We start from the raw sequence: 20,934 nt of genomic DNA, 5'->3' as shown, positions 1-20,934 counted from the left end.
TGGCCAGCACAGCTCAGGATCTTCCTGCCTGCTTCCTTAGTCCTGAGGTTGCAGACATATACTGCATGCCTGGCTTTTGTGAGGGTGCTGGGGATGGAGCTCAGGTGCGCATGCTTACTCAGCAAGCACTGAACTGACTGAGCCATGGAGACAGCCTATGACCCTGATTTTGTGATCCTCCTGCCACTCACCTTTCAGGTGCTAGGATTGCAGATGCCACCACACCTAGCATTCCCTTTTTAAATTCTAATACACTTCATTCTGAATTATTCTAGAGAGAAAACTACATCTTTTATTTGCTCACTGCTTAATCTCCATTTGTGAGATCAAGAAGCAACACCTGTTAATACTCTGGTGTCCTCTCTTGGACACCACATTTTGAAAAATCACAGCTATGCCATCAGTTGTCTGGAGATGGAAAAGAAGGGGAATGCACAGTGAGGTTTGGATGTGATACTGTGTCCTGCGGTTTTGTTTCTTGTGCAGATAATGTGAATTGGCAGAGGATTGCTTAAATAGGTTTATTAGATGTGGGTACCTGGCATGGACTGGACCAGGTTTTACTTTTTTCTTCTGTAACCCATTTCTTAGTTGCGGCTTTGAGTTGGCTTTTCATTATGTATTGTGAGCACTGCTTCTCCTTATGCAGTGTGAAGTTAAAGAGACACAAAAAATGCACCAGCACTTAACTTGAAGCTACCCTGCCTTTAATTCTCCTTATTCCACATCACTTATGGAAACTCCCGTTCCCCTGGTGTCCAGTCTTAGAGTGGAGCTGGTCCTGTTGCTATGTCCTGAGTGGTTTTGGAGAGTTGTGGGTGGTCAGAGATTCTTATCACAGGCAGCAGGCACATGAAATACTATCTAAGTGAGAGCTGTTCACTGATAGAAACTTGCTGTTCTGTAGGACCATTTCAGATTTGTGACTGGAAACAGTGCAACAGCAGCATAACCAAGCGAGAGGCTGGAGCTGTGTTCAGGGGTAGAGTGCGTATCTAGCAGTTGTGAGGTCCTGGTTTCAACCCTACCACCAGATCTTGTAGGGCTCCATCGTACCGCCATGCTCTCTGGCCCTGCCTCACACCTCCTGAAGTTTGCTGTGCTGTGTGACCCAGCCGCGGCGGCAAAAGCTCCAGGCAGTGCACTGACCTGCAGCTGGGCTGTGGGGTTAGTCATTGACCGCAGGTGATTTTCTGAAACAGAGCATTAGGTGACTCTGTTTCTGTAATGTGTGGGTGACCTCTGTGAGGAAAACAGACGAGTCCACCATGACTAGGGCTGCAGTGAGAATTTTAACAGACGTTTTAATACCAGGGGAGGGTATCCAGCATGATAATGTGTTACAGTGTGAATATCCATGGAAGTGGATGATTCTGTTTCAGGAGAAAGATGATTTAATATGAACAGAGCAGAGGAGGGATCAGAGGATCTTAATGGACCTTTTCTTACCTCTGTCTACCCTTCGTGTGCTCTCAGGTCTCAGAAAAATGGTTGTGGTGATACAGCTGTTTCTCATTTACTGCAGACATTTGAAAACTTAATTAAATTTAAGGCAACGTGGGGTACAAAAGAGGCTTCAAAGGTAAGTATGATAGTGTGGTTTTATATTTTATTTTGTATTTATCAGATTTTGAACTATAGCGTTAAAGCTTAAGGAACATAGTAATAGGAAATGTCACTTTCACAGTTTTGCAAGTTTCAATGTCCTTCACTGTAAGGTATGATGTGAGACTCATTGATTGGAGTGACCACAAGATCTCGAAGCCTCTGTAGGAACTTGATAGCGGGGGAAGGTGTGCAGTAAGGCGTTCAAGCCCCCATCCCCTCGAACTGTACATCAGATGCTCACAAAGGCGTAGTGCTTGCTGCAGGGAGATTTGTGTCACAGGGTCGATGCAAATAGGGAGTGTTTATTAAGCCAATCAGAAGTGTTCACTGGACAGCGACCAGATGTACAATCTTTCTGTGGTTTATAGTCTATCAAACACCCTAAAGCACACGTATTATAGAAAAGTAAGCATGCAGTGGGTATTAAAAAGTGTGCTTAGTTGTTTAGAAGAACTGGAGAGCAAGGCTTGGGTCATCAGGAAGATTCCCCTGGGGAAGGTAGTCTCTGTTTAAGGAAGTGATTCTTGGGTGCACCATTTGTTTGCTTTCTGTTTACGAGAATCCCATCCAGATGCAGTCAGATCCCTATTCATCCATGCCTTTTTTGTCTGTTATTTCTGTTTAAGTTGTTATATATATATTACTTAAGTAAGGGGTAAATATGTGTGTTTATGACATCTGGAATTACTTTGAAAACTGGTATCAGTTTTGTGGCTAAACTACTAAGTATGTGTATTATACATTTTGAAAAAGAATTTCATGACAGCTGGTGGTATAGCTCAGTGGTGGAACACTTGCCCAGCATGTATAAAGCCCTTGGGTTCTGTCTTAGTACCCTTCCCCTTAAAAAAAAAAGTGTTTTATGATCGTTCCTTAGGTCTTAGTTAAATATCTGTTATAAATTGAAGTTTTAAGCTAAAATATCATATATTGTTATTATTATTATTATTTTAAAGACAGAATCTCATGTACCTCAGGCTGGGTCAGACTGTCTCTTCCTGTCCAGTGGTGGTGAGAGATGCTGTGGTTTACCAGTCTATGAGGTGCTGGGGATTGAATGTCAAGCCTCAGGCATGCTAGACAAATGCTCTACCAAATCAACCCCCAAATTCAAAAAGTGAGGTGCGTTCCACTAGTACTTCTGCTGTGTAGAATTCAGGATCTGTGCCATTGTCCTATCAGTCCTGAGTCTGCCCTTTCATTTCTCCAGTCAGTTTAGTCTGAACACCAGATGACTGAGAGATACTGGTTTGGCCCTTAGTAGGCCATTTGTGCCCCAAGTTGCTCTGTCCCTTAAACTGGAACTATTTTTAACAACATTTGGATAGTCTCTGTTTAAAAAAAAGAAAAAAAAAAGAAAGTTATTTAGATAGTTCAAAGGGAAAAAGAACCCATGACCAAATTGTGGTCTGTAGTCAAACTTTAAGCCCTTTCCTGGAAAAAGGAATTCATTCTCTCTTCATCTGGGCCTATCTCGATACCATCAATTTAGCGATTGCCACAGAGAGGACCAATTTTTGTCATAGGTGTTGCAATCTTGATTACTTGGGAATCTTTTTATTATTATTCATCCATTTTAGGGAGTTTCCTGTCTTATGTGTAGTATATAAAGTGGCTTAAGGCAGCCGAGGTCTCTACCTGGTGTCATTAGTTTTTCTTACGTTAGTGGAGTGAAATGTTAGCGCCTGTATCAGATGAAGACTGTAGAGCCAGCCAAGGGCTCACCAGACCTCAGGGATGGACCCAGAACTATTTTCTTCAGCCTAATTCCAGGAAAAAGGACTTGATGCCACCCTGTTTTTTTGTCTTTAGACTTGACCTGTGTTTTGGAAACCTATAGTTTCTATTCTAAAAAGAAAACATTTCCTCCATGGACCCCAGGCTCAAATTTATCTCATAGCATTCTCACATCCAGGTGAACTTTGTTGACATCAGAAGCCAGAGTTGTTCTAGGGAGCTGGTGATGAAGGGCTTCTCAGCCTGACTCCCAGGGATTCCGTGCCAGAGTCAGGAGGCTTTCAATTATCAGTGGTCTCTTATCTTTACTCCCCACCCCCACACACTTCTGATGGCAAGAATGTGCCCCTACTGGGCTTCCCTTCCGCGGATTAAGATCTACATTTGACTGCTGTGAGTAGCCATCCTGCACTGGCTATGGACAGAGTTTCGCAAGGGTTGTGGAGTAGCGCCTGTCAGCTGACACTTCCTCACATGAGAACTGTTAAGAGTGCGGCGTGGCCAGTGTCAGAGCGACCTCGCAGCTGAAGGTTTACCCAGAGCCACGTGAGCCGGGCTCGTGACTAGTGAAGGGACGGCTGCATAACCCCAGCCCGGGATGCAGCCGCGTGAGTCAGTGCCAGCTGCTGGACCTGTTGCTGCACTGGAGCACAGGCCTGGAGAGATCTGTACCCGCCTGCCTTGTTGTGGGTGAACCGGGGGCACATCGCTCCCAGGATTCATCCTGGGCTTCATTTACATGCCAAACGAATGTCCCTTTCCTTTAAGCTCCTAAAAGAGGAAGTTAGTAGTTTGTCTCTCGTGCTGTGCGGGGAGTGAAATGATCTTTACACTGGAACTGCTGCTGCTGCTGGTCACTGTGGAGCATCCCGCAGAGAAGGAAGGACGTTCCAGAGTGATCTAGGCCACGCTGATGGTCAGGATCAACTGAGGACCATCTGTGCCCCTCAGGAGATGTGTGGTGGTACAGCAAAAGCTACAACCTGGCCAGCAGGCCCACAGGGGTCAGCCAGATGTGGAACTGTCGCCATCTCTGGCGCTGGAAGGATTTTCAGGACACTTGTACAAGCAAAGATTCCAAAATGTGCCAGAGAAGGAAGGGGCACGAATTCCGCAGTGCTCAACCACAGGTTTGAACTTTTAGTTCTGTTTCAGTCTGGGGAGTACTAGCCTCATGGGGCTCTGGGAAGTTTTATTGATTTGAGTTGTGCTTTCAGGAATGCTTTACATAGGAGAAGTGCGGCTATTGATAGCATGTAGAAACACGTCCTCTCCTTTGTAGAAAAGATGTAGGCACAGGTATCCTAAGTGGCTCTTAAGAGTCTGTTACCATTTTACCCTTTTATGTTTTCATTACTTCCGCTAGAGCCAACTTGTAGGAAATGCAGTGTCCTTGTCTGGAACCCTGGGCAGAGCTGTTTGCGTTTATAAAGATCTGAGTACCAGAAGATGGGGCAAGGACGGGAGTTCTGCTTTGTGGGGGCCAGGTATGTGCGTGCTGAGGCAGGCTTCTGAGGAGAGCCTGGCTTTCCTCTGAGAAACGCCTTTCACAAGAAGGCTAACTTGAGTAGTGAGTTTATCCATAAGGAGCACAGTTGGACCTGCTCTCTTTATATTCTTTCTGGTTACTTCATCTGTTTCTCTCTTACTTTATTTTCATGTATGAGTGTTTTGCCTGCGTGTGTGTGTGTGTGTGTGTGTGTGTGTGTGTGTGTGCACCCCTTGTCTGCCTGCTGCCTGTGGAGGCCAGAAGACAATGTCAGATCCTCTGGAACTGGAATTACAGATGGTCATGAGCCACCATGTGGGTTCTAGGAATTGAACCCAGGTCCTCCGGAAGATCCATCTCTCCAGCCCTTTATCTACTTTGGAAGGATTAATTTTTCTAGTAGTAAAACTTAATTGAAACTTTTTGTAAGATTTTTACTGTGTATCAAAAAAAAAAAAAAAAAGCCCAAACTCTTTGAAAATTGCTTTTCATTCCAAAATCTTTTTTTAAAAAAATCATTTTATTAAACAAACTGGTCTGTGTGAGGGTGTCAGATCCCCTGGAACTGGAGTTACAGCCAATTGTGAGTTGCCATGGGGGTACTGGGAACCGAACCAGGGTCTTCTGTTAACCTCTGAGCCATGTTTCCAGCCCCATCATTCCAAAATCTTGTGTTGAAAGCCAAAGATAAAAGTTCTAATTCTTATGATTAATGTAAAAAAGTTTGTAAATTGACTTAATTTTAATTGAAGATTTCTTGGGCTGGGTTGATGGCTAAGTGGTTAATAGCACTTGCTGCTCTTGCAGAGGACCTGGGTTTGGCTCTGAGCACCCACATTGTGGCTCACGACTGTCTTTTAACTTAAGTTGCAGAGGATCCAACACCTTCTCCTGCATTGCTATAGGAACATGGTGAACATACATACACCTAGGCTCACACATATACACGTAAAGTAAAACTAAATCTTTACAAAAAAATAAAATTTCTCAAAACCATCAGGTTTCACACTGTTTATCCCATGAGTGTATTTATTGATGTAGCTAAAAGAAATCAAGATGCATGTTTGAGGCAGGTCTCGCTGTGTGGCCCAGGCCAGGCTTACTGGCGTGTACTACCACCCTCAGCGAGAATATAGTTTCTGTCATGCAAAAAATCTTTATCTTAATAAAATGGCAAGTAGCCGACCTCAGGATAAAAGCCCGGCACATTGGAGAGTTGGAACTCATTTCCCAGGTGTTGGTTCACATGCCGTTTGCTCAGCCTTGAGGTCCAGTTTGTGGGTAATGAATGCTGCAGAGCATTAGAGAACTGTAAGGATGTTGCTTTTGTATGTGTGTTCTCTGTCTCCTATCAAGCAGGAAGAGTTGAGTGGTAGAGGGTAGTGAAGCTAAGCCTCTGGGAGCTGGAACTACAGGCTTGACCTTGGCTTTCTGACTCCCAGTCTTACTGCCAAGCTGTAGGGTAGGCTTTGATCACTTCCCCCTCTTGGGCGTGCAGCCTTACCAGGCCACAGAGGAGGACAATGCAGCCAGTCCTGATAAGACCTGGTAGACTAGGATCAGATGGAAGGGGAGGTCCTCCTCCTCTTATCAGTGACTGGGGGAGGGGCATGGGTGGAGAAGAGGGAGGGAGGGTGGGGTTGGAGGGGAAGAGAGAGGAACTACAGATGGGATACTAATGGAATAAACTGTAATTAATAAAAAAATATTTTACAGAAACTCACAAAAAAAGTCTTCCCTGGAGGTTCTAAGCTGTAGCATTAGGATATGTTGTCTTCTGTTTTTGTTGTTCCCAAATTCCAGATCCCCAAATTGTTATTTGGGGTGGCCATCCCCATAAAATAATAATTTTGATTATGCCAATTTATTTGAAACTTTGTAAAAAAAAAAAACAACTTTGTGCAAGCCAGTGATTTTCAAACTTTGAATAAACTTGCTGTTTTGGTATGATTTCAATAGTTTTCACCTAGATGCTACTTTAAATGTAATAGGACACTTTGCAACTGTTCCCCCCACCCCTTTAGTTTAGATTGTTGTTTTTATTGCTGAGGCTTCCAGGTTTACTTTCTGTATTTGAGTTTTGTGCAGTGGTGACTTTCTGTTAAAAACATAAGTGCATTTAGAATTATCTAGCTGGACTCAGTTGATCCACCTCTGTTGTCAACATCCAACGTCATAATCAGGAGCCAGTTGAACATATGTCTTCTCTTTATCCACTGGTCTGACTTTGGTGTCATCAGTGTTGAGCTGCTTTAGTTGTTTCATTTGGCACTTGCTGACCCTGACATGCACAGTGAGCACACATGTGTTGTCTTCTGTCTCCATGGCTGACTCAGTGGCCAAGTTTGTTTCTTTCAGGGGCAGTTTGGGCTGGCTCCAGAAGTGTCTAGGCCCTCTGGGAAGATGTGTGTTTGAAGTTCATTGGAATTCATTTCAGGTCAGACCGGTTGTCTCATCCACCCTCTTTCCCGTCCTACAGTCTTAGAAATAAATGTGAGGGCTGGTGAGATGGCCCTGCAGGTAAAGGTGCTTGTGTGAATCAGGACAGCCTGAGTTCAGTCTGTAGCACTCACAGTGGAAGGAGAGAACTGTCGCCCATAAATTGTCCTCTGACCACCAAAAGGAGGTCCTGTGCACGTGTGTGATACTTGAGAGCCACACCGACATAAATAAATAGAAGTAAACATACCAATGTTTATCCATATATTTGTTACTTTTAGTTTTGTGCTGGTTTCCAGAATTCGTTTTAGGTCCCTGGCTAACCCCAAGGCTAGTTGTAAATTATTGACAGGAGCTTGCACAGTTGGGATCTGGCCCCAAACTGCTTACTGCTTTCTGTTTGCTCAAGTCATGTGGTAGTCAGAGAAATGTGCAACTCACTTTTTGCTTTTCGTTTCAGGTCTTAGTAGATAGAGCATGTTGATAAAGCTGAGCCTTTTTATTTACTTACTTTTGCCCCCTCCTGATTTTCCAACTGTACGCAAAAAAGGAAAAAATCCAGTAAGTACAATAGTCAAGTAGCGTCGGCCCAGTGACTGCCAGTACAGATGACAGCGAAATGCAGAAAGGCGCTTTTGCTGTCTCACAGGTAGAACTTGTCATCTGTATCTGCACTTCCATGTTCCTTTGTTTCTACAATGACAGAATCCGTAGCAACAAAATCTGTGTCTTAAATGGTTTGCCAATAAAGGTAGGCTTAAAACTTCTTAAAGCTCAGTTGGAATCTGGTAATTTTGCAGCATGCTGGCTATGTGGCATCGTTTTCAAACAGTTGTTTCTAACCCCTTTCTTAAAATGTAGATTGTAGCTAAGCTGCTGCTGATTTTTTTGTTGTTCATATTTTCCTGAAAAAAAAAAAATGAAGGCCATAGAATTGTTCCTGAGGAATCTTGGGAATGTTTGTCAGCTGTATATAAGAAACATACTCTGTCTCAAATGTCAGAAGAGAGCTGGCCTGGCCTGGCCTTGTCACTGGAGGGAAGCGGAACTGAAAGAAACACTTCAGAGCCAATTGCGCTTTGCAGTTTCAGATCTGCAAGTTGGAGTTCAGGAGAAACCGACCTTTTAGGGTGGGGGCTGGGAGGAGCTCAGGTGCAGCGAGTGCAGTGCCTGGGCTGCGCCCTGGGTCCATCCCAGCACCAAAACCAGCCCACACTAGGACCAGCAGCATGGTGGGGGGAGGCGTCAATGGGCGAAGACCTTTACAAAGGAAGTCCTTAGATTGTTTGAAGCAGCCTGACAGGTTTCCTTTAGTGCACTGTGGTGGGGAGGGTTACTGAGTAGGGGATGGAAAACCAGCTGCAGATTTAAAGACAGAGGCTCTAAGGTGGCAAAGGCAGCATTCTGCAGACTTTTGTAAAAGGCCATTAAAAGAAAGCGTTAAGTGTAAGCTCTAGGTGTGGGAAGTAGTTGTCACTGCGTTCTGAGTACAGAAACTGTGAAAAACCACTCTATTTAATAGGAAATGTGTTTGTTGGACAGGTTGAGCCGAGTGGGTAGAGGAAACAAAACAAAACACAAGCAAACAAATGAAAATCCCATCCCAAGAGCAGCCAGCTGGTCGTCTTGTGTTTATGACAAGTTTTACAAGCCTGCTGGGTGTGACTCTCTCAGTGCTGAACACGTCACAAGCTCTGCGTTCCTTCCCTTTTCACTGTTTTATGTGCAATAAGGAATTTGTTTCATCGATTGATAGAGTCAATTCCCACTGGTTGATGATTCTGTTTTGGGGAAGTATGCTATGGCAATTCAGTATTGCAACAGTTTCAGGAAAGTTTCATCGCTTCCAGGACTCACCTGTCACTAAGAGAGTCAGAGCAGTGTACACACAGGGGATCTTCACAGAGGCAGACAACTGGTGTGAGCTTTGTCTGGGACTCATTTTGGTAAGCATTGATGATAGCTGCGCAGACCGCTTGTTAGTCACCATAAGTCACCCATCCCTGGGTGGCAGTGTCTCGTTGTCACTCAGTCCGCAGGCCAGTCAGTGGGCAGCTGCATTTCTGCCCAGTTTCCTGTGCTGAGCTTGGGTGCCTGTGGACTGTTCCTCAGCTCTGTTCGCATTCCTGTTGTGAGTCAGGCTCTGGGTTAGCCTGGCCTTCTGTTTCATATTTAACAAAGGCTGGTTAAGTGCTGCCCAGTGGGCAGCAAATGCGGTGGTGACCTGCATCTGAATGTAAAGGAACTCCAAGACCACCCTCGCCGCAGGGCATCACCAAGCACAATGCACAGAGTTCTAGTAGTACCCCTTACCCCAACACACTCGGAGCCTTCCTCGCCACAGAGGTGCGTGTGCATGATGGCACATGTCACCCAGAGTCTGTGATTCATATTTGAGTTCGCTTTGCTTGCCATACATGGTGATTTTGACAAACACGTCTTAATAGAGGATTTTCCAAACCCTAGAAGTCAGTTTTATCTGTATATTCCACCTTCTCTCCCAAAGCGAAAGAAACAATCTTCTTCAGAATGGCATTTGATTGGAATCATACAGCAGCCTTTTAAGATTAGATTCCTTCAGTTAGCAAAGTTAATCCATGTCTATTTATGGCTCCATAGCTCTTTTCTTTTTTAGTTTCAAATCATCTGTTGCTTATTTTCTTACCTAATGGATGGCTTGGGGTTGCTTCCAATCCCAGTGTCTGCAGCTTATCAACCACGTGTGGGCAGAGCTTTGCCTGTGCACTTTCTCTCATGTGGTTAAATGGCAAGGAGCTCATTGGTGCATCGTAAGAGACGTGTGTGTTCCAGCTGGTAAGGAAATGCCAGGCTTACTTCCAGAGTGGCTCCACCTCTAACTCTGCCTGGGAGGCAACATTTGGATGGTCTGTGTTCTGGATCTTGCTCACGGATTTGTAGTTGATGCCTGACTGTTGTTCTGATTTGCTTTTTTTCTGGGTTTTTCCTTCTCTTTTGTTATCTTTTCGAGACAGGGACTTACTCATTACCCTGGCTGAGCTGGGACTCAGTGTGCACATCAGGCTAACTTTGAGCTTGTAGTGATCCTCTTTCCTCTGAGACACCATGCCTGGCTGATGACCATGCCTGGCTGATTGCACTGCTCTAATGACATAAGATGCAGAGCATTTTCCTTGCTACTTGTACCCTCTGCGAAGTGCTGAGTCAGACCTTTTGTCTACTTCTGAAATCATGCTTTGTCTCTTAAACATTTAAAGTTTTTTATGTTTGTCTTATTTTATGCATATGTGTTTGCCTGCATTTATGCTTATGCACCATGTGCATTCCTGGTGCCTGAGAAGGATCGTGTGTCCCAGAACTGGAGTTATAGGTGGTTGTGAGCCACTGCGTTGTCACTGACAACTGAACTCAGGGTCTCTGCAACTTCTAGTGTTTCTGCTCACGGAGTGTCTCTCTAGCCCATGTTTGCTTGTTTCTGTTTGTTTTGCTTTTGTTTTTATCTTGTCTTGTTTTGCTGAGTCTCTCTCTATAGCTTTGGCTGGCTTGGTGCTTGCTGCGTAGACCAGGCTGGCCTCAAATTCACAGAGATCCACCTGCCTCTGCCTCCCAAGTGATGGGATTAAAGGTGTGTGCCACCATGCCAGGCTTTACATGTATACTTTTACATTTATGTGTTGGTATTTATGTGTATGTGGAAGTCGACTGAGGTTAATTCTGTAAATTTGTTTGGCAATTCTAAAAATGTTTAGGCAGTTATTTCTGTGTGTGCTATACACTTGTTAGTATCAGTCCCAATGCCTAGCCTTCCAGAGACTTTTCTAAATTCAGACACACACTCATACATACACACATACACACACAATCTCTCTCTCTCACACACACATACACACACACACACACTCACATCTGTGCTGATTGGAGATGCCTAGCCTATTAAGAAGTATATTTTTTGGGAATTGGAAAGGTGGCCCGGTGGTTAAGAGCACTTGCTCAGGTTTGATTCCCAACTTTGATTCCCAGCACCCACATTGGGTGGCTCATAAATCACCCGTAACTCCAGTTCCAGGGAACTGTTGCCTGCCGTCTCTTAGCCTCCTTGAATACCTGCCTACAAGTGAGATACATGTGTGCATGCACTCAGACACACATACACATAAAAAGAAATTTTAAAAAATGACCTTTAAAGTATGTTTTTCAAGGCATAGAATACATCTGGAAGAGTAGGGGCTGCAATGAGGTCATACGTAGATTAGTTCAGTAAGATTGTGCTCCTTGTACAGCCAGTATGCCAGTTATCCCATACACATTCAGTTATGCCTTTAAGCAAAGGGAGCATTAGGAGAGATGATTTTAGGCAACCCCATATTTTATAAGAATGGGTATGTTGGACTTAGATGTTAGGAAGAGGGTTGAGTCTTGGCCTGAGGCCTCTGACATCAAGGGCAGTGTTCCGTTATTTTCTGTGCATGATGGTGCCTAGACACTTGAGTGTGGCTGATGGTTCTGTGAATGCTGCACACAACATGTTGCCTCCTTTCAAGTTTATCTGTGACCCTGAGCTCAAGAAAGACAGAAGAAATTTTCTTCCATGCTTGATAGTTCCTTTTTCTAGCACCCAAGCTCAGGCTGCACTGTGACACACGCCATGATGTCTGGTTGCTCCTGTATGAACAGATGATATATGGACGTAGCCGTTTTTTAGCTTGTGACCTTTGTTAGCATTTACAGCATTGTTTGGGTTGGAATGGGAAACCAGCTCAGAGCTCCAACCTCCTGAGCACGTAAGGCTTTGGCTGCCATCTTTGATAGAGATCAGTTATGCTCAGGGAAAATGGAGAGACCTGGACATGTATGCCTCCTTTTGGTCCTACCTTCAGGTACATGAGGTAGTTCAGCAGTCCTCTATCCTGCATTTCCAAATCTTAAAAATCTCTGAAAAATCTACACATGCTCTAAACTGATAGGATGCTATGCATAATGTTTATACTTATTACCCATCTAATATCTGTATTTACTTAATACTTGCATTGATGGATTGACCACTTGATTTGGGAGTTTGATTGCCTCTCACACTCCAAAGGAGGTATTATATAATAGGTAGTAACCTAAAAAAAAAGGCTGAATTCGAGATACCTGTCATTCAAGAATTCTGTTATGGGATTGTGTCTGAATTGGTGGTGAGTCACGCCTCACAGAAGTTACTTTTGTGCCTAATCTATGTTTTTCTGACAAACTTCTAAGTTATATAAGGCACCGGGTTTGGGGAAAGATCAATGCCAGACTTAGTGCTTTCCTAGTTAGTTCTTATTGGGAAAGGCAGAGTCTTGGTTAAGAATCTTGAGGCTGGAGTGATGGCTCAGTGGTTAAGAGCACCCACTGTTCTTACAGAGGACCAGAGTTTAAATCCCAGTGCCCATATAATGCCGCTCACAACGACCTGTAACTCCAGCTATAGGGGATCCAACACTTTTTTCTGGCCTCTAGGAGTACCCATTCATATGTATACAAGTACATGAATAAATAATAAAGACATCGCTTGATGGGGGGGGATAGACACTAATCTCTGAACCGTGGGTATGGATCACTTAGTTACTTATGTGTATTTTGAAGTAAGAACCGCAGCTAATGATTTCAGCATCTTTCATGGTGCTTGGGTCATGTCAGGTGTTCCAGTTTGTGTAAGGAGCAAATCCTGGGGCACACTTTCAGATTTCAGTGGCGTGTTGTGTCTATGTGCTCACTCTTTCATTCCACAGGTCCTGTACTAAGCAGTACAGGAAGTTTATATATAACTTATATTCTTAAATGTGGAAAAATTGCAACCAGCTTTTTAGTATCTGTGAGTGAGATAAGAGGAGGATCCATCTAACAGCTCTTTGTACGTGAGTGTGAGAACGGCAGTCTTGAAGCTCTACGCTCTTGACCACAGACCAGCAAGTCAGTGGGGAAATTTTACGCACTTTCTGTGAAGCAGGGCACACCTTGCACCTTAATGCTATTATAAGTAAAAAATAAGAAGGAAAAGTCAACTAGCTTGATGATGACAAGACAGCCTGTGAACTGTCTTACTGAGTGTATTAATCTAGCAAAAGTACACGAATTCCCAATCTGTTGCTGCCATCTGTGTATGTAATTTTATTTTTAAACAACTAGCTTGCTGCTGGGTGGGAAAGAGTGGATGTTTTGTGCTGATAAGATGAACTATGCTTGCTGCCTCAGACATAGTTTCTCCTTTTTCTCCACACTGACTTTTTTTCCTTCAGATTATAGTCCTGCTTGTCTCCATTCTCTTTTGTTTGTTGTTTTGAGAAAGAGAAAAAAAAAAAAGAAAGTGTGTGTGTGTGTGTGTGTGTGTGTGTGTGTGTGTGTGTCACTGTATACAGTAGCCCTGAACTCACGATTTTCTTGTCTCAACCTCCCTAGTCTTTGGATTGATTACTGGTGTGTGCCACGATGCTCTCCAGCAAACTTTTTGAGAGATACCTATTTGTATTTAGAAGCTGTGTTTTTAAGAAAGAAGGGAGGGAATCTGTGGGGGTTGTAAACAAAGAATGCCAGTTAAGAGCAGCTGGACTGTGTCTTTATGTTACAGTAGGTTCTATGGCAACAGAGGTCATGATCTGCTCCCTACTTTGCCCCAGTGTCCGGGACACTGCACAGGCAGGAGTCGCCTGTTAAATTGACGTCAGTCTCCGAGCGTGTGTTCTTATTGCTGCTGTTTTGAGGCAGGGTCTTACTGTGTTGCCAGGCTGTCTGGAGCTGGTGATCCCCCTGCGTCAGCCTTCTGAGTGTTGGGATGTGGGAACGATTACAGGAATGTTGTGCCCTACCTGCTTAGTTTTGCTTTTATTTGACATTTTCTTGGATCATTTAAAGTTCCCTATCATATCTGACTCTTTAAATATTGACATTGTTGGATCACAAGACTGGCTTTAAGTTCTTCATTTGTGTGTGTTAGCTTTGACTATATAGTATTGCTTCCTTGTGTTGAGACCGAGAAGGGAGCCACAGAACATGGCTTCTGACCTGGGCGCACTTATGCCATTCCTTATCTTATTAATGTAACAGTGTAAACACTAGGAATTGAGCTGGTCTTGTGGGGGACATAGCAGAGTATGGCCACGATGTATGTAATGACCATTCTGCTCCTTGTGAGGTATTCCTCTTTGAAATCACAGATATCCTAGAGCAGTGGTCCTCAGCCTTCCTGACGCTGCGACTCTTTAATACAGTCCTCATGTTGTGGTGACCCCAACCATAGAATTATTTTTGTTGCCATATGTTATACTGCCACCATTATGAATCATAATGTAAATATTTTTGAAGATAGAGGCTTGAAGGGGTCTTGATTCACAGGTTCAAAAGACAGGTCCAAGACAGTGCCTTTATGTGTCTTTATGTGTCAGGCCTCTGGCCTGAGAATATTCTTTTCCTCCTGAGTTCAGATCTCTATCTAAGATCCTGTCATTCCAATTAGAAATAGTGCTTCCTCAAGATCTAGCTATACCACTCCTAGGCATATATCCAAAATGTGCTCAAGTACACAACAGGGACATTTGTTCAACCATGTTTGTAGCAGCTTTACTCGTAATAGCTAGAACCTGTTAACAACCCAGATGTCCCTCAACAGAAAAATGGATACAGAAACTGTGATATATTTACACAATGGAATACTATTCAGCAATTAAAAACAAGGAAATCATGAAATTTGCAGGCAAATGGTGGGATCTAGGAAAGATCATCCTGAGTGAGGTATCCCAGAAGCAGAAAGACACACATGGTACTCACTTATAAGTGGATACTAGACCTATAAGATAGAATAAACACACTAAAATCTGTACACCTAAAGACGATAAACAAGAAGGAGGTCCTAGGGTAAGTTGATCAACCCTCATTTAGAAAGACAAATAGGATGGACATTGGAAGTTGGAGAAGACAAGAAACAAACAGGACAGGAGCCTACCACATAGGGCCTCTGAAAAAACTCTATCTAGCAGTGTATCAAAGCAGATGCTGAGACTTATAACCAAACCTTGGTCAGAGTGCAGGGAATCATATGTAAGAATGGGGAGTTAGTAAGACATGGAGAGGATAGGAGCCCCACAAGGACCAAATATATCTGGGCACAGGGGTCTTTTTTGAGACTGATTCTTCAACCAACAACCATGCATGGTATAACCTAGAACTCCTGCTCAGATGTAGCCCATGGCAGCTTAGCATCCAAGGGAGTTTCTCAAATAAGTTGAACAGGGACTGTCTCTGACATGAACTCAATGGCTGGCACTCTCCCCACCTCCCCCAAGGGAGGAGCAGCCTTGCTAGGCCACAGAGGAGGACATTGCAGCCAGTCCTGATGAGACCTGATAAACTAGAGTGAGATGGAAGGACCTCCCCTATTAATGGACTTAGAGAGGGGCAGGGAGGAGATGTGGGAGGGAGTGTGGGATTGGGAGGGAATGAGGGAGGGGGCTACAGCTGGGATACAAAGTAAATAAACTGATTAATATAAAATATTAGAATATGAAATACACCTTGTTTGGCAGAGTATTTTAAGTCCATATATACTCTAAGCCAGCTTTACTGCCTCACTGGCACATGACTCCAGCAGGAGACACACCCAGTACCCCCCAAAATTTGAGAGGGCACTGTTTGCCTTTTAATTGTTTGTGCTCTGTTTTCAGTGGCAGGACTTTCTTGTTCATCATTTTCTGTGTCTGTATCCAAGTCTCATTCTTAAGAGGACTGAAGTCGTGAGGTCAGCACCCATCCTAGTTCAGCATGACCACATCTTAACTTGCATGTCTCCGAACACCTTATTTCTAGGCAAGTTCTGACTCATGGGGACAGGAATGAGGACCCCAGCGTATCTTTTTGGGGAGGCATGTGGGTGGGTAAGCCGGTTCTAGTGCTAACATCATCTTCCTATATTGCATGGTATGTATCTCAATCTTTTTGGTGTGACTTTGGTTTTTATTTGGTTTTGCAATAGGGTCTTGTTCTGTAGCCCTGGCTGACCTTGGATTTTTCTGCCTCTGTCTCCCCAGTCTTGGTTTATAGCACACACATACTTCAAAGAAACATGTTTTCTGTACCTCATATGCCTTGTGCTATTGCTCTTGTTAGATTTTAGGGAAATCATTCATGATTTAGTTGCTTGTTTTGTATTCTTGGTGTGCAATTTGAGAAGTAAGGCGTTCTAACCAAACAAACAGCATCATGAAGTTTAAAGTTTTTCTTATAACTATTTAAATTTATGTTTAGTGTGTGTGTACATGCCATGGCACACAAATAGAGGGCAGAGGATAACTTGAGGGAGTGGGTTTTTCCTTCCCACCATGGAGGAATTGGCCCATGTTATCTATCGCTGCCACAGAGATCTACCCCAGGCTATGAATCAGGCAGAGCTGAGGTCTCACCCAGGCCTGTCTTACTCCAAAGAATCTCATTGCCATACTTGGCTATAGTTTCCTCAGGAATATTCTAGATGGCAAACGTCAAAATAATGATTGCATATTAAATCAAAATAACATTCATTTGGGTAAAGAATAGAGGTTTTTATCCTTTTAATGAATACTTTGAAAACTTTTTTTTTTAAATTGGGATATTTTGAAATGTATACACACACACACACACATCTCTTCTTCCTCTCTTATTTCCCTTTTTTTTTTTTAAATACAGGGTCTCACTTTACAGTCCAGACAGATCTGGAAATCACTGTTGGCCTACCCTGGCCCCAAATAGGCAGTACTTCTGCCTCCAAAGTGCTGTAGTTATAGCTAATACTAACACACCAAGTTCCCCTCTTTGTTTTAATTAAAAAAGAATGAGAATTTAACAAAATGTTATGATCACTATTGATTTTGAATGCTTCTAGAGATGTCTTTAGTTTGACTAAATTTAAACTGATAGTCCTCAAGGATTGCTTTCTAAACTTTGCCGCTTTGGCAGAGTGTAATTTTATGAGCAAATTAAGATTATACAAGATGCTAAAAAAAAAAAAAAAAATCTTTGTTTCTTTCTTCCTTCTTTCCTTCCTTCTCTTCCTCCTCCTCTTTTTCTTCTTTTTCCTCTTCCTCCTCTTCTTTCTGCCTTTCTTTCTTTCTTTCTTTCTTTCTTTCTTTCTTTCTTTCTTTCTTTCTTTCTTTTTTTTTTTTTGACAGTATCTCACTTCATAGTGGCCTGGAACATGGTAAGTAGACCAGGCTGGCTTAAACTCACAGAAATCTGCCTTCCTCTGTCTTCTGAGTGCTGGGATTAAAGATATGTGCCACCCTACCTTGTGCTGAGTAAATCTTTGTTGATTTTTTTTTCATTTGTAATAAGTTCATCCTATACTTTTTGTTTGTTTTGTGGTTCTTAGATAAGTCCAGAGCTTTTGGAAATGCTAAGCAAGTACTATCCTGCTGAGTTGTAGCTCTAGCCCTTGTATGTTTTGACACACATTTCAGACAGAGGGTTTTTGTTGTTATTGTTTTGTTTTGGAGACAGGGTCTTTCTGTTATGTAGTTTTGGCTGTCCTGGAGCTCACTATGTATACCAGGATGACCTGGAACTCACAGAGCTCCACCTGCCTCTTTGTTGAGATCAAAGCCATGTATCACCAAACCCAGCCAGAGAGAGTGTTAATAGCCTTATATATATTAAAAATTTGGCAGTGTGGGTCATAGTCATCAGACTGGTTCTGACAGAAATATTGCATTCCCAGGGTCTTGAGTGTCAGTGAGAATCCGTCTTATGACATCGCTCTTCCGCTTTCCTCCACAGTAACTCCGCCAAACAGCACTTAACCATGTGATGGTAAATAGCCACCCCAGGATCATGAGGTATAGGCTGGGCTGTAGGGGTTGGGCAGCCTCTACCCATTAGCTTGGTGTCATGTGGCATGTGTCATTGGTCATACTTTGAACATTGACAGCCTCTGGATTGAAAGCTGAGTAAAAATGGTTTCTAAAATACATTTTGCCACAGTGCTCCCCATCAAAGGGGCAAATGTGCTGGGCTCAACTTAGAAAACACATTGGTGAAAGGAGGGACAACCAGACCTTTCTGGTTTGTTTTTTTGTTTGTTTGTGTGTTTGTTTGCAGCTGGAGTTTAAGAGAACAAGTCTGCTTCTCTCAGAGAATATGCTTTGTATTAACTGCCATTGCCTGAAACAGAGAAGGTCCAAAGGCCTTCTCACAGAAACTGTGGTTTTCTCACTCCTGGGAAGGAATGCTTAGCACTTTGGAGCTTGTGTGTTTGTCGAGCTGCGTGAAGCCCTCTACATATTTCACTTAATCCACACAGCAGGCTGGTGAGGTCAGCGGTTATACACTGATTACTCCAACAGCAAAAAGGAAGGTGACAGCCTTTGGATTTGAATCAGCTGTGTCTGTCTACTCTTACAGTCTACTACTTTGACATTCAAAGTAGTTTTCAATTTTCATGCCTTTATCCACCTGTCCATTTGTCCCCCCACCCCTTCAGTGTCTGCTACCATGTCCTATAGCAGAGTCTGCCTAGCGGCCAGCACCCCCCCACCCCCACCTCGGGCACTGCTTCTAGATTCTACTCTAATCTATCTGTTTCCTACCTCTGCTGCTGCTCACTGTAGCCTGTAGCAGGCGTTGCTAGGGGCCTGGCTCCCCAGGCCTTCCACTCCCACGCGTCTGCTTTTCTTAGGGTGGTAGGCTATCTGATCTTATCAACCATCTGCTTTCTTTGGCTGCTGTTTGTGTTCAGTGCTTATCCTGCCTGGGCCTGCTTCAGTCCTCCCCTTCTCTCCCCTGTTGGATCAGCTCTCTCTGGCTTTCCTCTGTCTCTTTCGGCTGCTGTGTGCTATTCACCTTAACTGCTCATTCTTCAGGTCTGCATTTAAATGTCGCTTTAAGTCCTCAGTGACTTCTGCCTCTCTCCGTAAATCTCACCCCTTTTGAGACAAGGTCTTGCTGTGTAACCATGCTGGTCTAACTCTCCAGCAGTTCTGCCTCAGACTCCTGAGTGCTGAGCTTATAGTCACTGTCGCCAGGCTCTGAGACTCTTCCTCATGCTTCAGTTTTCCTTTTGAACTTCAGACAGTTTATAGTTATATATTTATATGTAACTATTAGGTTAATAATATCCCCCACTAAGCCTTGAACTTCATAAGGGCAGGGACCCAGTCAGTTTGATTAATTATTGATTCCCTAGCACCTATTACAGTGCCTCGAATACAATACAAACTAAATACGTGTTGAACAGATCGATAACCATCTGCTGAAAGTGCTCTCTGTAAATAGTTCCGTTCTGTAGTTTCTGCTTTCTGAGAGAATGCATTACTTCTGTCTAAACCTGTATTTTCTTCTTAATGTTTTTTGCTCAGGTACAGACTGAGTTTCCCTTATTACTAGTCGTCATGGCTGGCGAATGTGTTTGGTTTCAAAGCCTCCGATCAAGCTGGACCTACTAGGGGAAAGTACTAATCTTTAGGCTGTGTGCCTGCTGCCAGCTCTACCTGAGAGGGGGTGCCTGACACAGAAGCATAAGCACACCTTAGCTGGTGTGCACTGCCCAGAGCCAGGCATCCAGCTCAGCCCTCTCTGTGTGTCCTTGCAACTTCTTCCTGCCATTGTGCCCAAACTGGCTGTGGAAGGCAGTGCTTTCTCTCTTGTGACTTACCACTAGGGCAGCCTCGCCATCCTCAGCGTGAGGACTAGCAGTATTTGCACACCCAGCACACTGGCTGGAAACTGTATTTGCCGCAGTCACACCAGGCGTTACAGGTAATCCAACTTCTCTCTTTTGAACCCACAGTTGGTCGTGTTCGGAGTTTGACCTGAGTGACATCCGCCTGATAGTGTACCAGGACTGTGAGAGGAGAGGCAGACAAGTCATGTTTGATTCCAGAGCCGTTCAGAAGACGGAAGAGGCGGCAGCCCAGGTGTGAAATGCTAGTTGGCTTTCAGTCCTCTCTGGTCTGGAGCTGTGTTGGACATTGCCTGAAGGGATGCAGAAGCAACAAGCAAAGCCCGCACCCTGACAGGCACCGTGAACACAGGTGACACGGAGCAGGCCGTTATGGCAGACCAACAGTGGACCACTGTCATCAAGGAAAATGCGTTTGCTGGTGATTGTGATCTAGTGGGATTTTGTAAGCGTCATGCACAGTGAGAAAATGTAGTAAAAGTTGCTGAGTATGACTCATGCCTATAATCCAGTACTAGATAGGCTGAGGCAGGAAGATGGTGTTTTGGGGATAGCCTGGGCTACATAGTAAGACTGTGATAGCAAACCAAAATAAATAAGAGGAATTGTGTAGCACAAGGTCAAACAAAATTAAAAGGCTCCCTCACCAAAGGACCTTATCATGCACTGTCTGACTCTTCTCATCACCTTCCCTGTCACAGGGAATGAAACAGGGGGAGGTGGGAAGTGGCGAGACTTGGGATGGACAGTGAAGACAGGAAAGATCTCGACCCTTTTGAGCCAAACCAGGAAAGATAAAAATAATAGGAGAAGAACCTTATCCTCCCTGGACTCTCTGGGTTTCAGCCCCGATACCTCTAATCTGTTGCCATGGCTAGACCATTCACTTCATCTCAGTGTTTGTTCAGATGATTGCAGATTAAATAAATAGTTACTCTTTTCTTGTTTAATTACTTGCTTCCCACACTGACCAAATTCTGCTGGTCTGTAGAATTTGTGGTTAAGTAAATGAAATTAT

General features: G+C 43.8%; 1 protein-coding gene across 8 annotated transcripts in view; it reads left to right on the top strand.

Moving 5' to 3' along the window:
- The window catches only part of Fnip2 (folliculin interacting protein 2), a 106,073-nt gene that overhangs the window by 29,775 nt on the left and 55,364 nt on the right, over positions 1 to 20,934 (top strand). For 2 of the 8 annotated variants that reach the window (XM_021653601.2, XM_021653595.2), the window contains exon 2: positions 20,025 to 20,151. In XM_021653601.2, coding sequence (XP_021509276.1) covers positions 20,025 to 20,151 — 127 coding nt within the window. Of the gene's footprint in view, positions 1 to 1,473; positions 1,583 to 3,854; positions 4,476 to 4,711; positions 4,833 to 20,024; positions 20,152 to 20,934 lie in introns of those variants that run through there. The other 6 variants (XM_021653598.2, XM_021653600.2, XM_021653594.2 and 3 more) reach the window with 6 other exon arrangements.

This window comes from Meriones unguiculatus, chromosome 2, assembly GCF_030254825.1.
Source record: "Meriones unguiculatus strain TT.TT164.6M chromosome 2, Bangor_MerUng_6.1, whole genome shotgun sequence".
Lineage (NCBI taxonomy): Eukaryota > Metazoa > Chordata > Mammalia > Rodentia > Muridae > Meriones > Meriones unguiculatus.
Note: the sequence above shows the minus strand (reverse complement) of the source record. Positions and strands in the feature narration are given on the sequence as shown.